This window comes from Orcinus orca, chromosome 14 (genome assembly GCF_937001465.1).
Source record: "Orcinus orca chromosome 14, mOrcOrc1.1, whole genome shotgun sequence".
Taxonomy (NCBI): Eukaryota; Metazoa; Chordata; class Mammalia; order Artiodactyla; family Delphinidae; genus Orcinus; species Orcinus orca.
Window position 1 is genome coordinate 61,953,659 of NC_064572.1, and position 26,489 is coordinate 61,980,147.

At 43.2% G+C, this 26,489-nt stretch overlaps 2 protein-coding genes and 1 long non-coding RNA gene across 12 annotated transcripts in view; 1 reads left to right on the top strand and 2 right to left on the bottom strand.

The window, feature by feature from the left end:
* Nucleotides 1–10,933, top strand: part of CNNM1 (cyclin and CBS domain divalent metal cation transport mediator 1) — a 49,572-nt gene extending 38,639 nt beyond the window's left edge. For 4 of the 9 annotated variants that reach the window (XM_049697097.1, XM_049697098.1, XM_033425753.2 and 1 more), the window contains 2 exons: nt 6,310–6,493; nt 6,647–9,597. In XM_049697097.1, coding sequence (XP_049553054.1) covers nt 6,310–6,493; nt 6,647–7,008 — 546 coding nt within the window. In that variant the 3' untranslated portion in view covers nt 7,009–9,597. Of the gene's footprint in view, nt 1–6,309; nt 6,494–6,646; nt 9,598–9,688 lie in introns of those variants that run through there. The other 5 variants (XM_012532541.3, XM_004268438.3, XM_033425756.2 and 2 more) reach the window with 3 other exon arrangements.
* On the bottom strand, nt 5,604–7,537 carry LOC117200873 (uncharacterized). The gene is made up of 2 exons (XR_004482625.2): nt 7,415–7,537; nt 5,604–6,817 (listed from the first exon to the last, which is right to left on the bottom strand). It is a non-coding gene; the product is annotated as an uncharacterized LOC117200873 (long non-coding RNA).
* A 10,707-nt stretch (nt 10,934–21,640) lies between the features above and the next one.
* Nucleotides 21,641–26,489, bottom strand: part of GOT1 (glutamic-oxaloacetic transaminase 1) — a 29,689-nt gene continuing 24,840 nt past the window's right edge. Inside the window, exons 8-9 of one of the 2 annotated variants that reach the window (XM_004268439.4) lie at nt 26,166–26,308; nt 21,641–22,219 (exon numbers count right to left, since the gene is read on the bottom strand). In XM_004268439.4, coding sequence (XP_004268487.1) covers nt 22,080–22,219; nt 26,166–26,308 — 283 coding nt within the window. In that variant the 3' untranslated portion in view covers nt 21,641–22,079. Of the gene's footprint in view, nt 22,320–26,165; nt 26,309–26,489 lie in introns of both variants that reach the window. The other variant, XM_033425757.2, reaches the window with a different exon arrangement.

A 26,489-nucleotide genomic window follows, 5' to 3' on the forward strand; every position in this document is an offset into this window, starting at 1 on the left:
GGTGGGGTGCTGTGTGCCATGCACTTTAAGTCCTTGAACGAATTTCCCACTGAGTCCTACAACCACCTTAACAGGTAGGTACTGTGTCATCCCCACTTTATAGACGACGTGGGAGCTTGAGGAGTATAAGGTCTCGTGACTGGGACGTGGCACAGCCAAACTTCAGATTGAGTCTCTCTGTCTCCAGAGTCCAAGCCTTCAAGTCCTTGGGCTTTGGGGAGAGTTTAGAGAAATCAGAGCTGACAGAGCCCAGGAGAAGGGCTTTAGGCACTAACCCAACAACACGCACGGTGTGTATGACTGTGGACACTTACTAGTCTATCGTGACAGTGAGAATGAACCTCAGAAAACCGCAGCCCACGATTCTCCTCCCTCTTGCTTCCAGCCCTGAAGCCCTCTCATTGCAGACCTTCCTCAGAAGTGGAGGTAGGAAAAAATGGGAGAAGAGAAATTCTGCTATAACTAACTCTTAGTGGTTTGTAGTACTGGGCATATGGTTTGTGGGAAAAGAAACTGAATGTCGCTATATGAGTCAGTGGTTCAACAGGTATTTACTGACTACCTGCTCGTGCTTCGCACTGTATAGGCATCAGCGAGATACCATGGTGAACAAGACAGCAAGCTCCTACCTTTCTAGAGCTTCCATGCTCCTAGGGGGAGAAAGATGATAAACAAGTAATTACATAAATAACCTAGGTAATCTAGGGGAGTGATGAAGGCTATGAAGGAAATAAACTGGATCATGGGATAAACAGTGATTGGGCAGAGTTGGCAAGGAAGCTGCTTTAGAATGGTTGTCAGAGCAGCCTGAGAGAGCAGGTCTCTTTTGTTGAGACCTGGAAGGGGATGTGGAGAGAACGTTCAAGATAGAAACAACAGAGGCAGGAAAGAGCTTGGTGGTCCAAGGAGGATCTTTGTTCTGGCGCGTTATGTGCACAGACAAGGGCAATGTGAGTTGGGGATGGAGTGCTGGCAGCAATGTTGCCTGGCATCTTTAGGCCAGAGTATGGTGTCTGGATTCTGTTTTAAGTGCATTGGGAATTTTTGTTAAGTTTGCTTCTCGGGTCTTTCCATTTGTCTTAGTCCATTTGGGCTGCTATAACAATTACCATCAACTGGGTGGCTTAAACCACAGACATTTATTTCTCACAGTTCTGGAGGCTGGATCTCTAAGTTCAAGGTGCTGGCAGATCCAGGTGGTGTCTCGTCTAGTAAGAACCCACTTCTTGGTTTGAAAATGGTTGTCTTCTCTTTGTATCCTCATATGGCGGGGAGGAGGGAGAGAAGAAGGCTCTCTTCTTTTTTTTGTGTGTGTGGTATGCGGGCCTCCCACCGCTGTGGCCCCTCCCGTCACGGAGCACAGGCTCCGGACGCGCAGGCTCAGCGGCCATGGCCCACGGGCCCAGCCGCCCCGCGGCTCGCGGGATCCTCCCGGACCAGGGCACGAACCCGCGTCCCCTGCATCGGCAGGCAGACTCCCAACCACTGCGCCACCAGGGAAGCCCGAAGGCTGTCTTCTTATAAGGACACGAATCCCATTCATGAAGTCTCCCCCTCCTCATGACCTAATTACCCCCACCTCCTAATGCCATCACCTTGGGGGTTAGGGTTTCAGCATATGAATTTTGGAGGGGACACAAACATTCAGTCCATAACACCATTTATATCTTAAGTTGAGAAAATCCATATGAGGCTTTGGGGAGAAAAGTGAATGAGATTTTGAGGAGTGGTGTTTAATGAGCCCAGGGTTTTTTGAAACACCTCTGGGCATCGACTGGAGAGCGCTTTCAGGAGATGGATCTAGCAACTCCTCCAAGAGGAATGTGTTAGGATGAATACCTGACACTAAGACTGTAAGGATTTTCCTAAAACTTACAGTTGATCTCATATATCCACCCCTAAAACATAAGGAAAGGGAACATTCTATAAATAACAAGGAGCATAAAAGGGAAGTCTCTTTCCTGACGTGAGCCAGTGAGGTGTTGAGAACTCCAAATCTGAGGTCAATTCTCAGGTGCAGGTGTCGTCCTTTTTCTCAGGCCAGAGGACCTTGCTGTGACTAGGGCAGCTGAGCATCACAGCACATGGTCCGTTTTTCTACCTAGATATTTTGAAATTGAGAAGACTCCATTGTCAAAAGTAGAAGTTGAGGGGAGGACAGAAACAGTTAAAGCATAATTCAGAAACCTCTTTCAACTTGTGGCTCTAGTCTCTTAAAAACTTCAGTTGCAATGGCTTGTTCTACAGAAGGGGACATTGTGAGTTCAAGCTCTTGTTTAACACAAGGGTTTGATTTTCTTTTTTTTGTTTGTTTTTTTAAATGTTGAGCCTTCTTTTAATTTATTTATTTTTATTTTTGACTGTGTTGGGTCTTCGTTTCTATGCAAGGGCTTTCTCTAGTTGTGGCAAGCGGGGGCCACTCTTCATTGCGGTGTGCAGGCCTCTCACTGTCGTGGCCTCTCTTGTTGCGGAGCACAGGCTCCAGACGCACAGGCTCAGTAGTTGTGGCTCACGGGCCTAGTTGCTCCGCGGCATGTGGGATCTTCCCAGACCAGGGCTCGAACCCGTGTCCCCTGCATTAGCAGGCAGATTCTCAACCACTGCGCCACCAGGGAAGCCCGCTTTTGTTTTTTAATGTAAGTTATCAATAAGATGATACAGTAAACTGACGCTGAGATTTTTTTCCTCCTGACTGAATGGACTTTCAGGGCCATGTTCAGGCTGCTCTTTTACTCACCTCCTCAAACCCGCCTTTTTTTAACATTTAGAGAGTTTTTGAGGAAGCTCAAGGGGTGATTTCACTGGCCAAAGCCCCTGTGACTGTCTGCAAGGGCTTTTCCTGTCCAACGGACTAAGTTCTAGAACTGTTCATTAAGTCCCGTAGTAATTTGAGTTCAAGATAAAATTAGAAAGAAAGGTGTATCCAGTGAGTATCTGGGAAAGGTATTAAAGCCATGATTAATAGTAGTTAATAAGTTATGAAGGTACCAAAGAATCCTTATGAATTTTTTAAATGTATTCTGTAAGTATCATTTTTAAATTAAGAATATTTGGCAGATGTTGTATAGACAGAATTGTGTAACCATGGCCAAGATGCCCCATCACCATCTGGCGGCAGAATCTCTAAATTGCAGAATCGTGTTTTGAGGGATGAATAAACCACCTGAAAGTTGAAAATGTAAACGGAACATCATAAAATGATTGGAAACATCACACTGGCTGAAAGGTTAACTTCTGGACACATCGACTGCTAAGTCAAAATGTCCCAAAGGGTACCCTTAACTCCTATTAGTTTCAAGAGAAACAGGTCTCCATTTCCTATGTAATTTAGAGGATGCTTGAGTTCTTAACTGGCCAGAGTATAAGGCAACTTTAACTCAAGCTATTGTGAAGAAATGGTTGTAGCTACAGCAATGAAAAAAGAATAAGAACATATTGTCTTTGGAACAGTGGTTAGATTCCCTCAATGCCAATCAGTAAGTATTTGTTGAGCACTAAGGCTGGTTCTAGGCACCATGACCAATACTCAAGAAATACAGTTGGGGAGAAGAAACAGAAGTCAAATGACAGTAACCAATGCAGGGTAGTATCTAATTGATTACAAAATCGTATGGCACTTTATTTTAAGCACTAATTTGTCTAGAGAATATACTGGACCTTTAAGAATTAGGAAAGAATAAGAGGAGAGTGAAGGCAATGCCAAGAGCGAGGAGTGGGGAACACTGATAAATAGGGGTATGGAAGGCAAGCGAACATGGCACATTCAAGGAATGTGAAAGCGGAGCTGAGCTGGACCAGTGGTTCTGACTGGCAAGCAGTGGGACTCTATGGCCATGCAAGGCTGTATTATCAAAACTGGGCAGAGCCGTTTAGTTGATCTGCTGGACCATCACTGTCCGATACAGTAGCCAGTTGCCACATGTGACTGTTGAGCGCATGAAATGTGGCTCATCCAAATTGATGTTTGGTAAAATGTAAAATAATGGTTTGGCCAAAAAGTTCATTCGTTTAGTGAATACGTTGTTCAATAAAGTTCTCCGTGAAAATGAAAAATGTGTCTTTTAGTCTCACTTAAAACCAAACAAACTTTTTGGCCAACCCAATACATATTGAATTCCAAAGACTTGGTACAAAGATGAATGTAAGATTCCTTATTAATTATTTTATATTGGTGACATGTTGAAGTGATTTTGGATACACTGGGTCAAATGAAATATATGTATTATTAAAATTAATTTCACATGTTTGTTTTTACCTTTTAAACATGTGACAGCTAGAGAATTTTAATTTACCTATGTGACTCACATTATTTTTCTCTTGGACAGTACTGTAGTACGTAGAAAAGGCTTCATAGGTGAACGAGGGGAGGGAACTGACAAAAAGTGATGCTTGAATCTAGAAGTGCAGCTGGGGAGATTCCCTGAATACATTTCCAGAGAGGTCCCTTCTCAAATTTCTTTCAAGGTGACACATTGACATGGTATTTGTGATATTTTTTTTAGCTTAAAAAGAGGAAGCAGTGTGAAAGCAAGGCTGTGAGATGCCTAGAGCAGGTAACCAATGGGCAGTGCCTTTGTCTTGAGTAGGCAGTGTGTTTCACACCATATTTTCTAGGCGAAGGGTCTTCTTTAACTAAACTGGAAGTCAAATCTAAACTAACTAGTTAAAAGAACCCAAACAATAATATCAAGTGCTTTGTTGGGCTTATGAAGTGGCATTTAGGAAATTTTCCTGTTCAAGCCAGGAGAACCTGCAAGACTCCAAAGAAAGCTTCACCTTTAGACACCCATGGGCACATTAGAAAATTGAGTTTTGATGATAACCTTGGCTCAGACCATGTGCCAGCTTCTCTTCAGTCATCTGATGCCTATGGACCCCAAAAAAACAGCAGTTTTGGGGGGACCTCCCATAAAGTTTTGTGAAAGGCAGCCTCCGCGGGCATGTGAAAAGCAGCCTAATGCAGACAGGTGTGTTTGCAGTGTACAGAGCTGAACTCAGATGATTTCCCCTGGAGAGCAAGAGTAAAGGCCCTTTAAAGTGAAATGCCCAGATTGCAAGGGGTGCCATTATCAGACCCTGGAGTTTCCCCTCTGAGAACTTGGAGTTCCCACTTCCATCTTCCATCTCCCTGGCCCCAAAGAATGAATAGCACTTTCCCAGGCAGAACACACATCACATGGCTGGGACTCTGAAGGCTTGCTAACTGTCAAACCTTAGGCAAGTCCCCCATCTTTCTGGACCTCATTTTCTTATTTGTAAAATGGGCATCACGAGACCTCTCATGCCTACCCCATGCAGTCCTTGTGACCAAAGGAGACAACACATTCCTAAGTGCTCTGTGAGCCATAATGCACTGTATGGCTGGAAGTTTCCATCCTCATATCCCAACATCTGTCTGCAAAAGCAACCTCTCTTGGGTAACATTAGCACTAGAGCTTTCACCAGCGTCTGAAAATCTAATCATCAGTTCCATCTCTTTAGGATATTTGTAGAAGTTTCAGTAATATGTAGGGTTTCCCAAAAGAAATAACCCAACGATGTTTTAAGTAAAAAATTGAAAAGAAATTGCAAACCAATTTTATGAAAACGCTATCAGGAATGAGTTTGTTACTGCAAGTAAACAAATTTATTTGTGAGCTTCCTGGTCATAAAAGGAAAAAGGGGAAACCTAGTGGATATTTGAGTTCTCATCCAGTGTAAGAAAGTATATAATTCATCTAGAGAAAGGAGCTTATTCCTGGCACTAATTTCATGAAGGATTTATCAGATGGATTCCTATATGACTATGGAAGGCATCAGAAAAAAATAATAGTAATAAATTGGCTTCATCGGTGGTTTTGCTAGTTTATGTTCTTCATTTGGAGGTTTCTTATTTCAGCCCTTGACACAAGCTGGGGGTCTTGCTCTTGCCGAGTCCCCACTGACTGCCCCTTAGGAAGAGGGTCCTTGGCAACAGTATAAGCCTGTGTTTTAAACCTCTCAGTGGGCAACCACCCTGCTAACTGAAGATGCCCTCCATCCTCTCCTGGGTCTCGGGAGAAGGCTTGGCTCCGCCAGGTGCTAGAGTCCAGAGCCAATAAAAATGAACAGAGGGAGCTCTGGTGGCAAACAAGCAAAAGGGTCCCCTCATTGTCCCTTAACTGCTGGGCTGGTACAACTTGGGTAAGGCCCCCAGATCATAGATCCCGGGCCACCAAGGCCAGGCGTTCCCAAGCACCTTAGTGGGGCTGCTTCTGAGCTCAGGGAGGCAGACTACATCCAGGGAGGGCTCTGCCCAGCTCCTCCTGAGCTTCCGCCCCTTCCTTCCAGATCACACGGCAGCAGTACCAGAATGCGCTCACCGCCTGCCGCATGGACAGCTCACCTCAGTCCCCCGACGTGGAGGCCTTCACTGACGGAGACTCCACCAAGGCCCCCATGACCCGGGGCACACCCCAGACCCCCAAGGATGACCCTGCCGTCACCCTCCTGAGCAACAGGAACAGCCTGCCGTGTAAGTCAGTTGGGAGGATGATGGGCCGGGCTACCGTGGGGTAGGGACGGCCCTACCTTCCTCCTCAGTCCTGCCCAGAGCTGCCATCTTGTCCTCATGGGGCCCCAGGTCTTCTACAAAGCAGGGAGGTGACGCACTCACTGTCCTCCCCAGGCAGCCGTTCAGATGGGCTGAGAAGCCCCGGTGAGGTCATGTACCTGAGGATGGAGGAGATGGCCTTCACCCAGGAGGAGATGACAGACTTCGAGGGGCAGAGCACGCAGCAACTCTCACTGTCTCCTGCAGCTGTTCCCATGAGAGCAGGTCAGGGAGGGAAACTGGGCCCTGCAGGAACAGGTGGGGGTGGGGGTCAAGGCCACCAGGTGCTGGGATGGCCCAGGGTGAGCCATGTGAGGGAAGTCTGGGACCCCTGTCCCCATGTAAAACTTCCCACCTCCTTATTCCACCAGGGAAGGGAAACTAAGGCTTACTATGCACCTACCATGCATCAGACCCATCTTAATCCATTCTCCTAGGAAAACAGTGTGTAGGACACTGTTAGCTAGGTTTCCACCTGGATTCGGATCCTGGCTTCTCCACTTAGGAGCTCTGCAAGTTACTTTAACCTAAGACTAGGTTTCCTTATCTTAATAGATATGTTTCCTTATATTAGTAGATATAAATCACAGTGGCTAGCTCATGAAGTAGCTCTGAGCATAAATGAGATCACGTTTACAGGAGGGCACATCATAGTACTTGGTACCATGCTCCCTAAATGTTAGGTATCAATAGTTATTATTAGGCCTAATTTACACATTAGGAAACGAGGTCAGGCATCACTCTTACTGACAAGGTTCGTCCCTTCCTTTGGGCCCCAGAGACTAGCTAGTAAGCTGGTTTTGAACTTTCGCTTGCCGAGGAACCTCAACCAAAACACCCTACCTGGATCCCTGGGTGTGTAGGTGGGAAAGGCTTGTGTTCTTTCTTCTTTCCTTTCTCTCAGCATCAGATAGTGAATGTTGTCATATCAACCTGGACACAGAGACCAGCCGCTGCAGCAGCAGCTTTGAGGAAACCATGGGCCAGAAGTTGCTGAGAACCTTGAGTGAGTAGCTCTTCACCCAGATGAAAACGGCCCGCCAGCTGGTTAGTACAAAAAACACGTTAGGATCTTATTCCTGGAGGAGGAACCATTGACTCCTGTTGGGAACTCTAATGAGGTACAATTGTGGATACCCATAATAGGGCTCAGGCAGTACTGCACCTTTGATACTTTGGGGAGCTGTCCCACTCAGTTGGTGGTCGTCTAGGACAGGAGTCTGCAAACCACGGCCACAGATCAAATCCTGACCTCCCTCCCCCGCCCATTCCTGTAAAAAATAAAGACTTACTGGATCATAGAAGCCCCTTGTTATTGATGGCCACAATGGCAGAGTTGAGTAGTTGCAACAGGGACCAAATGGCCTGCAAAACCTAAAACATTTACAATCTGGTCCTTTAAGGAAAGAATTTGTGTTTGGGACACTCAATAAAAAGGAAAGCAATATCCTCCGTGGAAAGAAGTCCATGGCAGAGAGAACAAGGTGAAAAATACTCCTTCCTAAAAACAGTGGAGCTGGGAACAGAGTGCCCTTCCATCCTTGAAGGCAGTTACATAATTACCCCCACGTACCCCAGTGCAGAAGGAAGGTTGCCTCTGATCGAGAGAATGTAGGTCCCCAGTGGGGGTGTGGCTCCCAGCTACACCCACCACCCCTGGCTCAGGGACATCAAAGTCCGTGAGACCAGCCCTCTCTCAGAGGGTGTCTGGCAGTCATCTGAGCTGGGGATGGTGGGGCGTGATCCTGAGGCATTGTGTGGGCTTCACTCAGTCTCCTCCAGGAAATCTCCATTCCGTTGGCACTAGCCTGGGTGCGCGGCTTTTTGGAGATGTCATCTCAGGGGGAAGGTGCATCCTAATCCTTAAAGATGTAAATATGCTGATGTCAGCACCAGGAGACAATGCAGGTTACTTCTGACAAACTATCAAGGGCTTTGTCTCCATTCCTGCTTCTATTTTGAAGAAAGCTTAGACCACCGAGAGAGTATCAATGTCCTCCCAGTCTTAAAGATTGATCCTTACAAGCTGTGTTTTTCAGGTGGTCAAAAAAGGAAGAGGTCACCAGATGGAGAGAGAACCTCTGAGGAGAACTCCAACTTAACCCCTCTCATCACATGACAGGGCAGTCAGCGTTCGCTGGGTGCGTGAGATTCCAGAGCTTTGGGGAGAACCCGTCCTCCCATCATCTGCTTCTCCCCAAGGCCTCCCACAGGTGACAGAGCGTTCCGCTTTCCTTACCACCTCTTCACCCCTAGCTGTCAGTTTGGCAGATTTTCCCTCGTTCCTCCAGTTTGACTCAGAGCCTTGCGGTAGCCATAACGGAAGGAGGTGCCTCAGTGGAACATGCTAGAAATGGTTTTATCCACAGCACAGTCTGGGACTGGAGAAGAAATGACCCCAGGCTGACAGTGCCACTCGAGGATCCCTGATGCCCTTTTTTGTTCTTTGGTGTCCCCTGGCACCATATTTCATACTTAGCTTAGGTCAAAAGGTGCCACTGGCAGACGGGCACAAAGGAGGCTGGAGCAGCAGATAGGAAGATTAGTTCAGGAGATGCACCACGAATTCCTCCAGAACATTAGAGCAGCGGGACAGTCACGTTGGCATGTGAAGTTACAGGACAGATAACTGTCAGTGACCAGTTTCCTGTTAGATAAGGGTTCCAGCAGCCTGGGAGGTGTGTCTCAGCTGGAATGGAAAGAATGTGAGATGGAACCTCAAGTCACTGTTATTTCCCAGGGACACATCTGTTTTGGCTCCTGATCAGTACTCATCAATCCAACAATAAATCTGCTCTGGAAGAGGAGGAGCAGGGAGCAGAGAACCCCATTTGGGAGCCAGAGATGGAACTTCAGGTTTTAAGTTCAAAAAATATATATATGTGGAAAGTTTTTAGCCATGACAAACCAAAGAGTGCCCAGGTCGGCCAAGAAGGATGCAAGCTCTCATGGGACTTCAGTGTATATTACACTGGAACACTGAAGAATCACTCTTCTTTTTTCATCCATTCCCCCCACCCCCACCCATTACTCCACTCCAGCAAGTCAGCTGAGCGTACTTTATTCTAAGAACGTACTGATCTTAGATCTCTGGTTTTTCACCTGATGTTGGGGCAGGTGCAATTCCAAGCATCACCACCAGATGGCAGGATGACTGCACAGACCTACTTGAAGAACAAACTCGTTCTGATCCGGAACCACACAGCCAGCCTTAGGGAAAATGTGGAAGTAAGTGAAGGTTGTCTTTGGGACACCTGCCCCCCTTTCTGATGTATGTCCCACCCCTAGATCAGGGATCCAGTGATCCAGTGCTACCTGCTGATCTCCAAACCATTCCCTAACTTTTCTCTGGGGTATACTATTCAGGCTTCCCTTCCCTTCCTCCAAAACCATTACTCTCACCTCCCCCCACCCATTCAATCAGTAATCACATGGGGAGCGGGGAGGCTGATAATTCCTCTGGGTTATTTGCATCTCAAAAGAAAATACCCAGAGGAACCTTTAACTCAGGGGGTCCTTAACTTGGGGTCCATTGCTCCAGGGGGTCCATTGTTGGATTTCAGAGGGTCTATGAAACCCCTGACTCTGTCAGAATTTAGTGTCTGCGTTCTTATGTGTGTTTTCCAGAGGCCTAAAGCTTTCATACGATTTTCAAAGGTCTCAGACCCACAAAGTGTTAAAAGCCACTATTTTAACTAGTGGAACTTTCAGCCCAGAGTTTCTGCAGTGCAGAGTGAAGTGAATACTGGTTAGTTTGAGACAGATTCTTCTCAAGTGTCCATCAAATCGATAGGGAAAGCTGGCACCCACCACGTGGAAGTCGTCAGAAACCCCTGACACACCCTGTGGTGCTGTACAGCCTACACCCGACATAACTTGGTCCCCCTCCCCCACCAAACCAGAGCAGGTGTTGCCAACAGGAGGGACACAGCATGTGGAAGTAGACTTTCCAGCTGGAGATGCCTCTTTCATCAATGTATTATTGACTTCACATCCCTTGCCTGGCTCTGCCTGAGGCTCAGCAGTGCATGACTTCTTGTAGATAACTCACAGCTACCGCCCACCCCCAACACCTACTCTTGCCTGGTAGAAATAGGCAAAGTGTCAGCCCTTGGTGCTGGGTGCTCCGACCCAAACCAGTAAACAGTGAGTTTCAAACAAGGACTGCCATCATGCAGTCATCTTGCCCAGCTGGCCACTGGCCCGAGGGGGCCTGCCTGTCTAGTCTTCCTTTCATTACCCCTTACACCACTGCTGTTGCATTAATCCATCCCTATGCAAAATCCCTAAGGAGCCTGTCACCACTCCCCTCCCTATTCCCCACCCCAACCCAAGATTTTCTTCAGATTTAAAAAAGAAAAAGAGGATTTTAAAATAAAGCATTTGTGAAGGCTCAATAACTGTAAATAATTTTTAAATAAAATAAAAATGCTTTTCCTGGAATGTGGCTGTTTCCCTTGCCCCGGCATCTCAGTGTTCTGACATGGTTTCATTTGAGGTGCAGGGTGGGTGGTACACACATAATTATCTTACCTGAGGCCCACCTGCCTAAAGAGGCACCCCTCTTGAGACCAGGTGTGAGGTTGCAGGTAAGGTTACAGAAAAGCCCTCGCGCTCTGCTTTGGGATATCAGATGAGTAAGATGTTGCAAGAACGAATGCCAGAAATGGAAAGTAAAAGCCAAATGAGAAGCCAGAGTGTGACTTCTGGACAAGGAAGAAGCACAAGGATGATAATGAGAAGGGCTGGCGTTTTCCAGAGCCCCGTGATGTGCAAGGCACTGGGCTGGGCGCCTTCTAAGTTCAAGGTCTTGGAGGCCAAAACCCAGTCTAGCACTTGAGACAATGTGCTGGTCACAATGGCTCACTTCTGTAGGCCCTTTGGAGAGGAGCAAAAGTGGCCTAATTTCAGCACTTTCCAACCAAAGGCTGGGAAAAGGAATGAGGGAGCAGGCAGGGCTTATTGATTAGTTTTAAACCAAGGCAGGAGCGAGGGGACAGCCAGACAGGTGGGCACAGGTGTTGGGGTTTTTAAGGTCTTTGCAGAGGGTTGGAATCTGACACCTACTACCAAAGTCTTCAACCACCACACAGGACAATTAGCGAGTGACCTGCATCAGTACGACCCATAATTCTTCCCAGGAGCCTCCATAGGCTGTTAAGTTCATTAACAGTAAATAAATGATACAACTATTTTGCTGAGGGTTTTATGTGCCAGGTCTTGTGCTAAGCAGGTGTGCACTGTGAACTTCAGAGGTAGGACTGGTCCACACTTGCGAGGAAGCACTCACACCCCTAGGCTCCGCAACTTCCTGGCCATGGAAACTTGAGCAATTCACCTAACTGTTCCCAGCCTATTTCATAGACTGTAAAAGAGGGCAGGCTGTGAAACTTCCTTTCCAGGGTGATTTTGAGAAAGAAATGAGCGTTCCTGCATGTGAGAGGCACCGAGAAGCCCTGCAGTAAAGAAACCTGTGTAACTCACTTAGCCTGGCTTTTCCCAGACTTGCTCAGAGCCCCCGCTTGTGGGGAAAAAGAACACGCTGTTGGGAATATATGTAAGAAGAGAATGAAGAAAGGCAGATTCCTATTGAGACTGGGGCTTTTATTTACTTTTGGCTTAGTTGGGTCTTAGTTGTGGCACATGGGCTTCTCTCTAGTTGTAGCAGGCAGGCTTAGTTGCCCCATGGCATGTGGGATCTTAGTTCCCCAACCAGGGATCAAACCCACATCCCCTGCATTGGAAGGCAGATTCTTAACCACTGGACCACCAGGGAACTCCTGAGATTGGAGCTTTTTTAAATACTAAAAACATTTGAGAACTTTGGTAGGTATACTTTGACTTAAAGAAGTGTTTTCAACCGGTTTTTCATTAGCAATCCCCCTAAAGACAAAAATTAAGTTCAAATTCTCCCCAACAAGAGAAATTAAATACCCAGAAATAAAATTTTGTCAAATAAGATTGTGCTTTGCAGGACTACAAAACCACTTCAATATCTCGGACTTTCTTTGTCCCCATGAACCAATTTTTAGCCCCAATCTAAGGGGTACTATCACCCTTGTTGAGAATTCATGGTTTAAAGCTGTGTTTCGGAAGAATGATAGAAGACTGACAAAATGTAGAATCATTCGACTCCAGTTTTGTTATTCTTCCCTTATGAAGGGCAAGCATCTTTAAATAGGAAGAACAAATATTGACAGAAAGAAAAATAGAATGAAAGCAATGAAGAGTTGAGTGCAAGGTCATCTCATCACTTGAAATCTGTTCCCATCCACTAGACCCAATCATGCACCTGCACGTTTTCTGAAGGACTGCTAGGGAGCCTGCTGGGTGGTGAAGGATCTGGAAACCATAATCTGTGCTCAAACACTGCAGAATCTTGGAGGGAGGAGTTTCACAGGGAGAAGCAAAAACAAGGGATAACAACCGCTATTCTCAAATATTTGAAAAGTCATCAATTAGAAGTGCCAGTACAATTAGTGTCTGTGGTTTAAAGGAAGAGAAGAGGGGGACTGGGTGAGTAGGACAGATGGAGATCAAATTCTGGGTCAAGGTAAAAGATCTTTGTAATGAAATTACTCCATCAGTAGAATGGGATGTTTCACCAAGCATTGAAAGAACCCAACCCACAGAGGGCAGACAGCAGAAGCAAGAAGAACTACAATTCTGCAGCCTGTGAAAGGAAAACCACATTCACAGAAAGACAGACAAAATGAAAAGGCAGAGGACTTTGTACCAGATGGAGGAACAATATAAAACCCCAGAAAAACAATTAAATGAAGTGGAGATAGGCAACCTCCCAGGAAAAGAATTCAAAATAATGATAGTGAAGATGATCCAGGACCTCGGAAAAAGAATGGAGGCAAAGATCAAGAAGATGCAAGAAATGTTTAACAAAGACTTAGAAGAATTAAAGAACAAACACCTAGAAGAATTAAAGAACAAACAAACAGAGATGAACAATACAATAACTGAAATGAAAAATACATTAGAAGGAATCAATAGCAGAATAACTGAGGCAGAAGAATGGGTAAGTGACCTGGAAGACAGAATGGTGGATTCACTGCTGCAGAACAGAATAAAGAAAAAAGAATGAAAAGAAATGAAGACAGCCTAAGAGACCTTTAGGACAACATTAAACACAACAACATTCGCATTATAGGGGTCCCAGAAGGAGAAGAGAGAGACAAAGGACCCGAGAAAATATTTGAAGAGATTATAGTCGAAAACTTCTCTAACATGGGAAAGGAAATAGCCACCCAAGTCCAGGAAGCACAGACAGTCCCAGGCAGGATAAACCCAAGTAGAAACATGCTGAGACACATAGTAATCAAATTGACAAAAATTAAAGACAAAGAAAAATTATTGAAAGCAACATGAAAAAAATGACAACAGACAAGGGAACTCCCATAAGGTTAACAGCTGATTTCTCAGCAGAAACTCTACAAGCCAGAAGGGAGTGGCACGATATATTTAAAGTAATGAAAGGGAAGAACCTACAACCAAGATTACTTTACCCAGCAAGGATCTCATTCACATTCAACGGAGAAATCAAAAGCTTTACAGACAAGCAAAAGCTAAGAGAATTCAGCACCACCAAACCAGCTCTACAACAAATGCCAAAGGAACTTCTCTAAGTGGGAAACACAAGAGAAGAAAAGGACCTACAAAAAAAACCCCGTAACAATTAAGAAAATGGTAATAGTAACATAGATATCGATAATTACCTTATATGTGAATGAATTAAATGCTCCAACCAAAAGACACAGGCTTCCTGAATGGATACAAAAACAACACCCATATATATGCTGTCTACAAGAGACCCACTTCAGACCTAGGGACACATACAGACTGAAAGTGAGGGGATGGAAAAAGATATTCCATGCAAATGGAAGTCAAAAGAAAGCTGGAGTAGCAATTCTCATATCAGACAGAAGAGACTTTAAAATAAAGACTATTACAAGAGACAAAGAAGGACACTACATAATGATCAAGGGATCGATCCAAGAAGATATAACAATTATAAATATATATGCACCCAACACAGGAGCACTTCAATACATAAGGCGACTGCTAACAGTTATAAAAGAGGAAATCGACAGTAACACAGTAATAGTGGGGGACTTTAACACCTCACTTACACCAATGGACAGATCATCCAAAATGAAAATAAATAAGGAAACAGAAGCTTTAAATGAAACAATAGACCAGATAGATTGAAGTGATATTTACAGGACATTCCATCCAAAAACAGTAGATTACACTTTCTTCTCAAGTGTGCACGGAACATTCTCCAGGATAGATCACATCTTGGGTCACAAATCAAGCCTCAGTAAATTTAAGAAAATTGAAATCATATCAAGCATCTTTTCTGACCACAATGCTATGAGATTAGAAATCAATTACAGGGGGGAAAAAAACATAAAAAAAAAAAAAAAAAGGAGGCTAAACAATACGTTACTAAATAACCAAGAGATCACTGAAGAAATGAAGGAGGATATCAAAAAATACCTAGAGACAAATTACAATGAAAACACGATGATCCAAAACCTATGGGATGCAGCAAAAGCAGTTCTAAGAGGGAGGTTTAGAGCAATACAAGCCTACCTCAAGAAACAAGAAAAATCTCAAAGAAACAATCTAACCTTACACCTAAAGGAACTAGAGAAAGAAGAACAAACAAAACCCAAAGTTAACAGAAGGAAAGAAATCATAAAGATCAGAGCAGACATAAATGAAATAAAAACAAAGAAAACAATAGCAAAGATCAATAAAACTAAAAGCTGGTTCTCTGAGAAGATAAACAAAATTGATAAACCCTTAGCCAGATTCATCATGAAAAAAAGGAAGAGGACTCAAATCAATAAAATTAGAAATGAAAAAGAAGAAGTTACAACAGACACTGCAGAAATAGAAAGCATCATAATAGACTACTACAAGCAACTCTGTGCCAATAAAATGGACAACCGGGAAAAAATGGACAAATTCTTAGAAAGGTATAACCTCCCAAGACTGAACCAGGAAGAAATAGAAAATATGAACAGACCAATCACAAGTAATGAAATTGAAACTGTGATTAAAAGTCTTCCAACAAACAAAAGTACAGGACCAGATGGCTTCACAGGTGAATTCTATCAAACATTTAGAGAAGAGCTAACACCCATCCTTCTCAAACTCTTCTGAAAAATTGCAGAGGAGGAACACTCCCATACTCACTCTACAAGGCCACCATCACCCTGATACCAAAACCAGACAAAGATACTACAAAAAAACAAAATTACAGACCAATATCACTGATGAATATAGATGCAAAAATCCTCAACAAAATACTAGCAGACAGAATCCAACAACACATTAAAAGGATCATACACCATGATCAAGTGGGATTTATTCCAGGGATGCAAGGATTCTTCAATATATGCAAATCAATCAATGTGATACACCATATTAACAAATTGAAGAAGAACCATATGATCTTCTCAATACATGCAGAAAAAGCTTTTGACAAAATTCAACACCCATTTATGATAAAAACTCTCCAGAAAGTGGGCAGAGAGGGAACCTACCTCAACATAATAAAGGCCATATACGACAAACCCACAGCAAACATCATTCTCAATGGTGAAACACTGAAAGCATTTCCTCTAAGATCAGGAACAAGACAAGGATGTCCACTCTTGCCACTATTATTCAACATAGTTTTGGAAGTCCTAGCCACGGCAATCAGAGAAGAAAAAGAAATAAAAGGAATACAAATTGGAAAAGAAGAAGTAAAACTCACTGTTTGCAGATGACATACTATACATAGAGAAACCTAAGATGCCACCAGAAAACTACTAGAGCTAATCAATGAATTTGGTAAAGTTGCAGGATACAAAATTAATGCACAGAAATCTCTTGCATTCCTATACACTAATGATGAAAAATCTGAAAGGGAAATTAAGGAAACACTCCCATTTACCATTGCAACAAAAAGAATAAAATACCTAGGAATAAACCTACCTAAGGAGACAAAAGACCTGTATGCAGAAAAATATTAAGACACTGATGAAAGAAATCAAAGATGACACCAACAGATGGAGAGATACATCATGTTCTTGGATTGGAAGAATCAATATTGTGAAGATGACTATACTACCCAAAGCAATCTACAGATTCAATGCAATCCCTATCAAATTACCAGTGGCATTTTTTCAGAACTAGTACAAAAAATCTTAAAATTTGTATGGAGACACAAAAGACCCTGAATAGCCAAAGCAGTCTTGAGGGAAAAAAAAGGAGCTGGAGGAATCAGACTCCCTGACTTCAGACCATACTACAAAGCTACAGTAATCAAGACAATAAGGTACTGGCACAAAAACTGACATATAGATCAATGGAACAGGATAGAAAGCCCAGAGATAAACCCACACACCTATGTCAACTAATCTATGACAAAGGCAAGGATATACAACGGAAAAAAGACAGTCTCTTCAATAAATGGTGCCGGGAAAACTGGACAGCTACATGTAAAAGAATGAAATTAGAACACTCCCTAACACCATACACAAAAATAAACTCAAAACGGATTAAAGATCTAAATGTAAGACCGGACACTATAAAACTCTTAGAGGAAAACAGGAAGAACACTCTTGGACATAAATCACAGCAAGATCTTGTTTGACCCATCTCCTAGAGTAATGGAAATTAAAACAAAAATAAACAAATGGAACCTAATGAAACTTAAAAGCTTTTGCAAAGCAAAGGAAACTACAACAAGACGAAAAGACAACCCTCAGAATATATTTGCAAATGAATCATCGGACAGAGGATTAATCTCCAAAATATATAAACAGCTCATGCAGCTCAATAGTAAAAAAACAAACAACCCAATCCAAAAATGGGAAGAAGGCCTAAATAGACATTTCTCCAAAGAAGATATACAGATGGCCAAAAAGCATGAAAAGCTGCTCAACATCACTAATTATTAGAGAAATGCAAATCAAAACTACAATGAGGTATCACCTCACACCAGTTAGAATGGGCATCATCAGAAAATCTACAAACAACAAATGCTGGAGAGGGTGTGGAGAAAAGGGAAAGGAACCCTCTTGCACTGTTGGTGGGAATGTAAATTGATATGGCCACTATAGAGAACAGTATGGAGGTTCCTCAAAAAACTAAAAATAGAATTACCATATGATCCAGCAATCCCACTACCTGGCATATACCCAGAGAAAACCATAATTCAAAAAGATACATGCACCCCAATGTTCACTGCAGCACTATTTACAATAGCCAGGTCATGGAAGTAAGCTAAATGCCCATCAACAGACGAATGGATAAAGAAGATGTGGTACATATATACAATGGAATATTACTCAGCCATAAAAAGGAATGCAATTGGGTCATTCGTAGAAACATGGATGGATCTAGAGACTGTCATACAGAGTGAAGTAAGTCAGAAAGAGAAAAACAAATATCGTATATTAATGCATATATGTGGAACCTAGAAAAATGGTACAGATGAACTGGTTTGCAGGGCAGAAATAGAGACACAGATGTAGAGAACAAACATAAGGACACCAAGGGGGAAAGTGGTGGGGGGGTGGGGATGGTGGTGGGATGAATTGGGAGATTGGGATTGACATATATACACTAATATGTATAAAATAGGTAACTAGTAAGAACCTGCTGTATAAAAAATAAATAAAATTAAAAATAAATAAATGAACATATAATTTAATGTAAGCATGTAAAACGTGCTGTGGGAAAAGAAAAAAAAGAAAGAACCCAACCCACCCCAGTTAAAAGTGATGAGTCAGGGACAACATAGAAGAGACTCTTGCACTGGGAGAGAGGCTGGAGTTAATGATTTCTGAGACCCTGATCGTCCTTCAAGACTGTAGGATTTTATTTCTTCGGTCTTGAGGCTGGGTAAGTACAGGGCTTGCAGGCCTGTGGTGTGCAGCCCAACACGGAGTGTTCCTGATTTGCTGACTTAACAAGATTTACAGGATAGTGCCTTGTACCTACACTCCAGGGGTTCGTTTCTAAGCCTCAGAGTGGTCCCCAGGCTGAGGTGTTGGGTGCCCCCACCTCCAGCCCAGAAGCCTCCCACTTTAAGATGGCCCCATGACTCAGTCATTTAGCTACTTTGAGCCTCAGCCTCATGTAAGGACTGGGTGTGAAGTCCCTCTGGGTTATTTGTAGTAGTTGTGAGGATTAACTAAGATAATGCCTATGAGTTCTCAGTAAACATTAGATTCCCAGATTCCAATTATTTCCCACTGCCCCCTGTTCCTTCCAGAATCCTCCATTGTGACATGAGATCTGTCCAAACAAGGCTTCCAGCCACTGTTGGTCGGATATGAGGAATGGAGAGGAGCTCTTACCTTGCCACTAAGGAAACTTTATTTCTAGTATAACTGGATTCTTGGGGAAAGATTTGTGGTTCTACCCTTGAAAGGCAAAGGGGCTGTTGTGCCATTTGCCAACTCAGGAGCCATGAGGAGATATATGGTGTCCCATTCCTGGCAGATCCTGAAGAAGGAATTGGTGAGGAGTGTCTTCCCTCTTCCTGACAGGGAAGAGTGGAAGACTGAAGAGACAGGTATTTTGAGGGAGAGGCAGGTGTAGGAGGCGGCCTCGGATGAACGTGGCCACCCTGTACCTTTTGGAATCAGAGTCCCAGATTAGGCTTCAGAAAGACTGAATTCTGACAGAGAAGGCCATGTAGGCTACTCTGCCTTTGACGCTGAGCGAATCACAGGCTACGCTCTGAGCCCCTGAGAACTGCTCCGTACTCGCCCTTCCTGCTTTAGGAGATTCAGAGAGAATAAGGCACAGCAACAAGGTAGAGTAATAGCTTAAACTTATGGACTCTGGACCCAGACTTCTTAGGTTCAAATCCTAGCACCTACTAGTCATGTGACTAATATTAATATTAGGCAAGTTACTTGGTTTACTATGCTTGTTTTCTCCTCTGCAAAGGGTGATGATAACATTAGTACCTACCACACTGATTTATTGTTGAGGGTTAAGTGAACCGATACATACAAGGGCTTACAATAGTGCCTGACAATGGCAAATTGTATTCAGTAAATGTTAATTTTATTAATAAAGCCTCTCCTCATATTTCTTTTAGATACATAATTTTAAAAGAAAATATCACAGTTACAGGTTAAGCGCCTCACTGTCTCACTCCGTTTCTCCTCACTGGTAACCACTTTCCTGAGATTGATGTGTACCTTTCCTACCTATATTTAAAATTTTTATTACATATGTATGTATTCATAAGCAACTACAATATGCAGCACATTTTGAGAAATGGTATCATAAATGGCATCTCATCTCACCTTTCATCCACTCAAAATCATGTGTGAGCTTTACCCTCATTGACACACACAGCTCTGGTGCCATGTCCAGTCCTGTGACTGTACTGGATGTGGGGTGCTGATGTACCCCCTACTGATGCACACTTGTGTTTTCATCTCTTCACTGTTACACTGTGCCCTGGTCACTCTCATGGCTCTCTCCAGGTGCACAAGTGAGTTTCTCTAACGTGCATACATAAAGTGCATATGATTCCTTGATTGTAAAGTACACACATCCTCAGCTTTTCAAAATGTTGCCAAATTGCTCTCCAACATATTTGTACCATATTTCCCATTTCCCCAATCTAAGTGTAAAATAGTATCCTGTTACTTTCATTACATTTCCATTTTTTCTAGCGATGTTCAGAACATTTTCATTGTTTATAATTGATTTGAGTTTTCCCTCTGAATTACCTGTTCGTATCCTTTGTTCATTTTTCTACTGGGTTATCTGTATTTTTCTTTTAATTTGTAGGATTTTAAAAGTTAAAATAAAAAATCCCAGATAGTAATCCTGTATAACAGTAATTCTTTATAATTCTGAATAGTAATCCTTTGTCTATTATATGCATGGCAAATATATTCTTCCAGTCTGGAAAAAAAAAAAAAAAAGACTGTAGGATTTTATAACAACTCAAAGGCATCCTAAAAAGGGGCAGATCCTGTTAACATAACAAGAATTACTTTTCAGTATTTTAAGACACCAATTAGTAGACCCTCTTGTTTTAAGTAAAACTCAAATTCTACTAAATCATCATTTGGAGAGTCCCTTGGACTCCCTGGAAAATGTGATCTATGTTTAAGTGGCTCTAATCATTTCAATAGACTAAGAGGTACTCCAACTACAGTGGGAGGGACTGGGTTCTAGAATCACCCTGAGTGATGTCAACCCTTCTATGAATCCATGAAGTTCAGTTTCTTAAGTAACATATGAAGATGGCTGGCCTCTGAAGGACAAAACTGTCAAAGGGCTATGTTATGGTGAGTTCACTAAAGGGAGGCAGATTGCAGGAATACATTTTAGTTTTTTCTTTGGCAACGGGTAAATCCCACTCTAGCATTCACTTTTTTTTTAACATCTTTATTGGAGTATAATTGTTTTACAATGGTGTGTTAGTTTCTGCTGTATAACAAAGTGAATCAGCTATATGCATACATATATCCCCATATCCCCTCCCTCTTGCATCTCCCTCCCACTCTCCCTATCCTACCCCTCTAGGTGGTCGCAAAGCACCGAGCTGATCTCCCTGTGCTATGTGGCTGCATCCCACTAGCTATCTATTTTACATTTGGTAGTGTATATATGTCCATGCCACTCTCTCACTTCGTCCCAGCTTACCCTTCCCCCTCCCCATGTCCTCAAGTCCATTCTCTATGCCCCAGCATTCACTTTAAATCATGGGTTACAACCCATTAGCGGATGACAAAATCAAGTCCATGGGCCTCAATCAGCACTTTCACTTTATTACTTTAGTGAAACAGAATAGAATAGAATAGAATAGAATAGAATAGAATAGAATAGAATAGAATAGAATAGAAAATATCAGAATGCATTACACATAGCAAGGGTAAATACTGTTTTATGAAACTTTCATGTCAGTTAAATGTGTGGGTGAGATATAAATGTATTTCTTAACTTGGTCACTCTAAAGAACTCAAGCTTAGGGACAGGGACACAACCATGCAGAAAGAGCAGGGAGACAGACACTCTGGATCGAGATGACGAGTTTTAATGACACAAATGACACCCACAATCACACTTGGCTCTTCAGACAACTTGATCTTTGGGACTCAAATTTGTACAGAGTAAAGCAACACACAGGAGCACACAAGTGACATGGGCAATACTCCTGCTTCCAGCGAGGGGGCAAGACATCTACATTTCATCATCAAAGTATCCTTTTATTCTTCTCAAATAAAAGCCTTAATTTGCTCTGGCCTCCAAACGGGCTCTAATCCCAGATCCCCATTTCCTTTCAAGACATGTTCTCTTCCCGTGGGGCCAGCTTAAACAGAAACCGCCTCACCAGAACAGCTTTTCTGTCCCTCAGTAGTCTCTAATCTAGTTGTGATGTATACAACCAGGTTTGTGCAGGCAGGGAATACACGAGACAGAGGACCGCTTTGGTGGTGCTTGTTTGGGTGGTGTTTCTTCACTGGATTTTGGTGACTGCTTCATGGATGGAGCTGGCCACATAATCTAGGTTTTTGGTGGTTAAGCCACACATGTTGATCCGACCACTTGGCAGCAGATAGATGTGCTTTTCATTGACCAGATACTCAACCTGCTTGGCTGTTGAAAACCAAAAGAGATACATAATCAGAGCAGTAGGAATCCTTTAAGTAATGGAGGTCCAGAGAGTCCATTACAATGACAATTTCCTTTCTTCCCCCTAACACAGAGAAGCAAAACAATAGGAGTTATTTTGTCCACCTGACACAGTGAGAAATATGCTCAGCAGATTCTGGAAACTACTCTTATGAGCTAACTTCCTAATCCCCAGCAAGTTTAACACGGTTCTTCCTGATGGGAATTTTAATCTGGGACTACCTCCCAACCAAACCTTGGAGGTTACGTTCACCGGGACACCCTATCCACTCAACCAAACCCACAGACCTAAGAACAATCCATTAATATGAAAAACTGGTTAAGAACTGCTTTGTTTATCTCTTCCTTCACCTCTATTTGTTTAAGCCTGAGCACCCAGAGCAACTTCCCTTTGACGTTTCATTTTCACAGTACATTGGACAAGGCCCTGAGATGAGCATTGCTGGATAAATGCTGTGTGTGCGAACCCGCAGGCTGAACACTGCAGAGACCTCTCGGGCCTGGCGCATCTCAGCTCTCATTCACACATACACACACAGGAGGGTTTTCCCATGAGTATGCAGAAACGCTGCTGTAGGAAATGCGAAGGGACTGCCTGTACCTCCCTTCTGCCACAATCTCTAGAGCTTTTTTTGCTTTATTGCAAATCCATGAGAGAATTTTAGCTGATTTTTTTCCCCTAAGTAATTAGCACCCTTAAGGCACCATCAATTTGAGGGATCAGGATAATAATAATTGTCATGGACTGAATGTTTGTGTCTCTCCAAAATTCATATTTTGAAACCCTAAGCCCCATTGTGATGGTATTAGGAGGTGGAGCCTTTGGCTGGTAATTAGGTTTAGATGAGGTCACGAGGGTAAGCATGCATGATGGGAATAGTGACCTTTATAAGAAGAGACCAGAGAGGCTTGCTCATGCACGAGCTCTCTCTCTCTCTCTCCCCCCCTCACCTCCTCCCTTCATGTGAGGATACAGCAAGAAGACAGCCACTTGCAAGCTAGGAAGAGAAACCCGACCAGAACCTGTTGATGCTGGCATCCTGATCTCAGACTTCCCAGCCTCCAGAACTGTGAGGAATAAATTTCTGTTGTTTAAGCCACCCAGTCTATGACATTTTGTTATAGCAGCCCAAGCAGACTAAGACAGTAATAAAATCATAATCATCAGAGGAGCAAACATTAGGTGCCAGGCAGTGTTCTAAGCACTTTATATTAGCTCAGTTAATCTTGATAATAACCTTATCGCCCCCATGTTACAGATGGCATAGATGGAAGTTAAATGACCTTCCCAAGGTCACACAGCTAGTCAGCTGTGAATCTGGAATTTTAAGGTAGGCAGTATAACTCCCGGCTCTCAGCTCTTAGCCAGGATACTATACTGCCTCTGTATGGAAGTGAAAAACCTAGACCCTGTACTCAGTGCTACCTTTGGGCCCCTCCAAACAAAGCCACCTTCACAGTAGCCCTGATCAGCTTTAACTATGTGAATTACAGCCATCCAAGGAGAGAGCGCCTAACCTCACACATCAACAGAGCCACGGGCACAGCACCTTGTAAAGCCTATGCCCCAGAGGTAGATGTTGTGGTTACAGGGCTCCCGCCCCGTTTTCTTAAATAGAAATGAAACTTCTCTACTTTTATGGGGAAAGGGAGTATCACAGTTGAGAAGCTAGTAAAAGTTAGGGACTCTTTCCCTAGAAAAAGGCCAATATAGGCATACCCAATTTTAAAAATATTTCAGGATGAAAGCCCCTGTTCTGATAGATAAAATGTAGAAAAGGAAGTACCACAACATGAGAATTGTAGAAACTATGTGGCGGGCACATGGGGTTCAAGTCCTCTAACTTTTCTGTATGTTTAAAATTTTTCCTAATAAAATGTCGGGAGGAAAAAAAACAAACCCTGTTTTTAAAAAGGGTAAATAATGCCAAGTTCTAAAAGTATAACTTTATGTTATAAGCCCAGGTCTATTCTCACCACTTTTCAATTCATAATAAAACTAATTTCCTACTCTGGAGAGTGGGACAATATGGATACTTCATGGGAAGACATCCCCACCTTGTGAGCTTTTAGAATATTACTACTCACATGCACCCCAGTGTTCACTGCAGCACTCTTTACAATCGCCAGGTCATGGAAGCAAGCCCATCGACAGACAAATGGATAAAGATGTGGTACATATATACAATGGACTATTACTCAGCCGTAAAAAGGAACAAAATTGGGTCATTTGTAGAGATGTGGGTGGACCTAGAGACTGTCATACGGAGTGAAGTAAGTCAGAAAGAGAAAAACAAATATCGTATATTAACACATATATGTGGAATCTAGAAAAATTGTACAGATTAACCGGTTTGCAAGGCAGAAATAGAGACACAGATGTAGAGAACAAACGTATGGACACCAAGGGGGGAAAGTGGCGGGGTGGTGGTGGTGGGATGAATTGGGAGATTGGGATTGACATGTATACACTAATATGTATAAAATAGATAACTAATAAGAACCTGCTGCATAAAAGAGTAAATTAAAAAAAAAAAAGAGGGCTTCCCTGGTGGCGTAGTGGTTAAGAATCCACCTGCCAATGCACGGGACATGGGTTCGAGCCCTGGTCCGGGAAGATTCCACATGCCACAGAGCAGCTAAGCCCGTATGCCACAACTACTAAGCCTGCGCTCTAGAGCCCGTGAGCCACAACTGCTGAAGCGACCGTGCCTAGAGCCCCTGCTCTGCAATAAGAGAAGCCACCACAACAAAAAGCCTGCGCACCGCAACAAAGAGTAGCCCCTGCTCTCAGCAACTAGAGAAAACCCACGTGCAGCAGGGAAGACCCAATGCAGCCAAAAATTAAATAAATGAATAAATAAATAAATTTATTTTAAAAAAAAAAAGAAATGTGGCTGGGAAAAAAAAAGAATATTACTACTAAACACCATTTCCATTACACTTAATATCTTAAAAATTGTATAAGGATGATTTTCCTTAATTAAGTGAATTAATTCCCCATTCCAGAACTGTGAGGACACCAAAGGCTAACTGAGCTATCCGTTTACTTTCTTGGTTAGCCTCATTTTACCCCAAAGTGTTTCAGTGAGTCTGCAATATACAGTCTCTACCACCTTTCTTTTGGCTTTTTTCTGAGCCCATTTCAGACAGGCACTCTGATGGCCCTGGTTTATAGTACCTCCCAGTACCTAAGGTTCTACTGACTACCCACAGGCACACATCTGTCCCCTGAGCCACTCAGACACAAGCTCCACAGGGAGGTCATATCTGCACCATGCAACCAGTGGCTTGGCTTGAGGTGCTCAGGAATTACTTATTAAATGAATGAGTCCTCTATCATCAGACGGGATGGCCAATCACTGATACACCCTACTGACGGCTGACCAAGATCGTGCATGTCTGCCTGCTAGACTGTCAACTGACTTTTAATTCCAACTACCAGTCTAAATTCTTATTTATGAAGTGAAAAGAGAATGTTGTAACCTAGGCAATGCTTGGAGACTAGGAAAGACCTGTTAAGAAATTAGGTCCTTCGATAATCATATGTAATATTTATACTTAAGGTTAAGGAAAACCCAAAAGGTGCCTAAGCATTTATAAAAGATGTTTCATAAATCAAGGCTCCAAGGTACAAATCCTGTTACTTCCCAGCTGGCTCTGAGCCACTTCCCAAGCCCATAAAAATGAAAGTATCTGAGTTATGTTCTGGAGGGTAGACCACACAATGCTCTTCTGAGACCCAAGCAGTCCAGGAGATGGGCGGGGCATACTGAGAAAATCTAACTTGTTCTGGTCCAAAGTCATAGCTGACCAAATGGGCAACAGCTAAGGGAGCCAAGCCCAAGAACACTGGCTGTGAGGAGTGCTGTGTCCAACAGTGAGCATTCGAGGCGGTGGGGCCACTTACGGTTCAACCCGGTGAAACTGAACATTCCAATCTGCTCCGTGATATGGTTCCAGGTTCCAGGGGTCTTGAGGGCTTCTAATCGTGCCCTGAGCTCAGATCTCATGGTCAGAATGCGGTCAGCCATTGTCTTCACGTTACCTGTCCTGAGTGGACAGCAATATGAATACCAATCCACACAGGAGAGATGGTACACGAAAACAGAAAAATTTTTTAAATGTAATTTAATCTGTAAGCTGAAAACATGATCACAACCTGCCTATTATGGTATGTGGATGCCTGGATGGGTGGATAAGGAGACCAGAGAGATAGACTTACTAGGCAGAA